This window comes from Chenopodium album, chromosome 6 (genome assembly GCF_948465745.1).
Source record: "Chenopodium album chromosome 6, dcCheAlbu1.1, whole genome shotgun sequence".
In the NCBI taxonomy this organism is placed as follows: Eukaryota; Viridiplantae; Streptophyta; class Magnoliopsida; order Caryophyllales; family Amaranthaceae; genus Chenopodium; species Chenopodium album.
Window position 1 is genome coordinate 2190964 of NC_137839.1, and position 4036 is coordinate 2194999.

General features: G+C 33.7%; 1 protein-coding gene across 1 annotated transcript; it reads right to left on the reverse strand.

The window, feature by feature from the left end:
- Positions 1-427: 427 nt before the first annotated feature.
- LOC145634243 (uncharacterized) lies at positions 428-1887 on the reverse strand. Its single transcript, XM_081685663.1, has one exon. The coding sequence runs from the start codon at positions 1684-1686 to the stop codon at positions 796-798; it is 891 nt and encodes a 296-aa protein (XP_081541789.1). The 5' UTR covers positions 1687-1887; the 3' UTR covers positions 428-795.
- Between the last annotated feature and the right edge of the window lie 2149 nt (positions 1888-4036).

A 4036-nucleotide genomic window follows, 5' to 3' on the forward strand; every position in this document is an offset into this window, starting at 1 on the left:
GCCATTCATTTATTCAATACAAATGCAATAATATGGTACAAGTACTCTGCATCTATTAAAATCATAACAGACTATATCACCTTTATATGTAAGCTACTTTCTTCGTCACCTTATGTACACTATTGGTAAATTGATAGTGCATTGTAATAACAACATGTTGTCCTTACCTTTCAAGTTTTGGTCAAAATGTGTAGCAAAAGAGGGATGGTAGGAGAATGGAGATGATTAATAAATGATCGTGTCAACCCATATCAAACCTACTTAGTCAGGCCAGTGCTAGCTATTACTCGCTCTGTTTTCATATATTTGCCTGTTTTAGAATCTATAACTTACCGAACCTAAAGTCTTTTGATATTGGAATAGTCAAATATATATCTCGAAATTAGGCCGGCCGTTGAGTAACATAATGTAAGTTTTTAAGTTGATATGAGAAAAGATATATACTAGAAATAATAATGTGTCATCACAAATTGCATTATGAAATATAAGTAATTGCATACATACATACACTAGACTATTGAGCAGTTGAGACTTGGTAAACTCCGTGTTAAAAAAAAAACTCATCGATAATCACAATCACTAAAAATTTTCCCTGGAAAAATGGTGGGAAGGGAAAAATTTATAAAATAAAAAGAAAAATTAAAAAAAAAAAGTATCTCTATTTAATTCCCTAAATATATATATCTGCCATCACTTAAAGGCAATTTAAGGAGGAGGGAAGAACATGTCTCTCTTTTTTTACTTTTTTTTTTTAGAAAAAATAAAAATTATAAGAAAAAAAAAATGCTTTTGCATTTAATGATGCCATAACAAAGCGTCAAAAGAGGTATTATAGCTCAAACCTTGTTCCCCAAAATACCCCTCAGTAGCACTTGTATTTTCATTATTTACCCAGCATTGAAGCAGTGGATCCGAGTCGTAGAACTCGTACATTAACCACGTTCTGTCCACGAACTCCGCCGAGTCGAACCCGAACTCATCTTCCAAACTTGGCAGCTCTACTATTTCTCCTAGTAGTTGTTCCTCGTCCCCTGACACGATCGTGGAGTCTGAGGACAATGCGGTTGTTGATGAGGATGTGGAAGGCGAGGCTGGTGCCACATCCGCAGTAGCAGCACTGCTGCTATTCGTTGCATGCTCCTGGGTGGTGGCACCAGCGGGAGCAGCAGCAGTGCTGCTACTGCTGCTGCTGGTGCTGACAGTAGCGCCATTGTCTTCCGTTGTAGTTGTTGTTGTGGCGACGGTGTTTTCTTCTGTTGCTGTGAAGTTGAACTCGAGGGCGGCTGCCTTGGCAGCCGCAAACTGGACATCGCGAGGGGAGTTGGAGAGAGGGCGGGGGAGAGAAGGAGCGAGATCAGGGAAGTTGAGCACAGCAGATGAACCCTTGATACTCAAGGCGGCCACGTCATGTGCACGAGCCGCCATCTCAGGGGATGAGAAAGTCCCGAGCCAAATCCGAGACTTCTTTCGAGGTTCTCGGATCTCGGAAACCCATTTTCCCCAAGCTCTCCTACGAACACCCCGGTACACGGGGTGCTTCGTATCCCTCTGTCTCTTCTTACTATTACTACTACTATTACTATTATTATTCTCATCTACATTTATCGCCATCGCCTCATCGTTATACGTCGATGAGGCGTCCGATGAGTTCTCTGGGTACATATGTTGATCATATTTTGGTGCCATCTGAATAGATTAATATTTGAGAGTTGAAATTATAAATAAAAGCCAATTAAGAAGGAAGGGAGAGAAAATAAAGTTAGTAGAGGTTTTTGGGGGGAGAAGGGATTTATATAGGGAGGGAAAAGAGTGAAGAGTATGGACAAAGACACGAGGTTTACGCCTATAGAGGTGAGGCGGGGCGTGTGGGATACAGGACTTGGAGGGAAATAACTCAAATAAGGGGAATATCTAGTTACTTGATTAGTGTTAATTAATCTTAATTATTCTTCGTTTTAGTTTTTTAATCATGCTTTGAATCTACAAAGTCAAGCTCTAAATTTTCATTAATTAAAAAACTATTATGTGATTGTATAATGTAGAATCTCTTTGCCGTGTTATATTTATGTACTCTGTATATTTTATTGTTCTGATCATATAGTGTGATCTTTGTATTATTTTATTAATAATAATATATTACTTCCGGTTCGTATTTTATGCAACTTTTAGTGCATTATTTGTGAGGTATAAAATATTTCAAAGTTGCATATAATACGAACCGAAGGTAGTAATTAATATACTCGTTCTTTGATGCTTTATACTCCCGGCCTCCTCTTTCATACACCGTAGTTGACCTTCTGTAGTATCGGATGCAGGTAAAAGTTAAGGTTTGTAAGAAATTAAAATTTTGACTCATGATATTACCTAGGAATCAAAGATCGAGGTTTGATTACAAGAATAATATGTACTACAATATTTATTTGATCATAGATTAGGTATAAAAATTTAGATAATTTGGTTTAACGTGTTTTACTGATTCGATCAATGCATTTTTAGAAGAACTCGACAAGCTGTTAATGTTATTTGTACAAATAGATGTCTTAATACTCCGTACTTCATAATCCGTGTTAAGATAATACATTTAGAAAAATGTACTTCAGTTTTGACAATTCTTCAATACCTTTTTTTTTATTATATATTATGATAAATGTCTTAATATGAATACTTGTATATGATTGAGTTGAAAAAGTAAAAAATTAATTTTGTAATGGTTGAAGATATTTCCTTTATTATTTGCTGGAAATAAGTACAACCTCTTACTTTATATGGAAAATCAGAGAATAGTAAGATTCAGTCCAAATAGAAGAAAATAAAAAACAAGAAAAACACACCTTATTACAATTAAAATTGTTGGAGAGATTAGGTGCTGCCGGCCTGTTGTTTGTAAGGAAAGAGATGTGCACTTTCAATGGAACACCTTATGATACACCCCAAAGCTATGTTTTTTTAATTGCTAAATAATAAATTTGATAATGAGAACTTATAAATTTGGCCTTTTTTTTCTTTCCCTTTTTTAATTATTTGGTGTTGTAGTATATATTTTCTCTGTTTTTTTTTGTTAGTACGTTTTGAGTTTTACACTATAAACAAACTTTTATTTTGACTATGAAGAACGAGTAATATTTTTGTGATTTATATATATATATGAAAAAAAAACATATATATGTGAGATTTTTTTAAAAAAACATGTATTATTTTATATTGGTATAAAAAAACGTACTATTTATACAATAGCAAGTGTTTATAATTTTTACACATTTATAATTAGAAGCATATATAAACAGTTGAATTTGTGCATGACACATAACAAAAGACGAAACTTATCAACTAAAACAACAAAAGGAAAGTCTTTATCATTAATGAAGGAGCACACAAATTAAGATGTACCATGAGTAAATAGTAAGGGACCTTATACAGTAATTAACAGTGAGTTTATTTAAATTTTTATTATTTTTTTATTAACTATTTTAATTGTACGGGTTGGCCCGGTGGGCCGGGGTGGCTACCCTACAAAAGTGTGGACTAAGATGTGGGGGGGTCCCTAATAGAAGAAGCTGAAAATGAGTACCCCAAGAATGTGAGAGAAGCTTCATGCTTACAGCTGGCACACGTTTTTTTTTTTCTTTTTTTTTTGTTCTTATAATTTTACAGTCAATAAAAAAAAATTATTTTTTACATCCTTTTTTTTTCTTTGACTGAAAAAAGTTTTGGTAATTTTGGTTTTTGTTTTTTAGTAGTGATGGTTATAGGTCCATCTTGTCTAGATGGGTCGGGCTTAGTATTGGGCTTAATTGATTCGACAAATGAATTAAATTTTGATTTATATCAATCATTTGTCAAGAAAAGTTTATGGTTGCAGCTTTGTGGGCCTCGTTTAATGGTAATTAAATGAATTGAACTAAACTTTTTAATTGGATTATAAATTTTAAAATTTTAATTGTTTAGTGTTATTAAGACTTTTTTTTTGAACGGTAGTGTTATTAAGACTTTAGTTGTATTGAAAATCTAGATCTCGTCGTAAAGGATGGTTATAAGT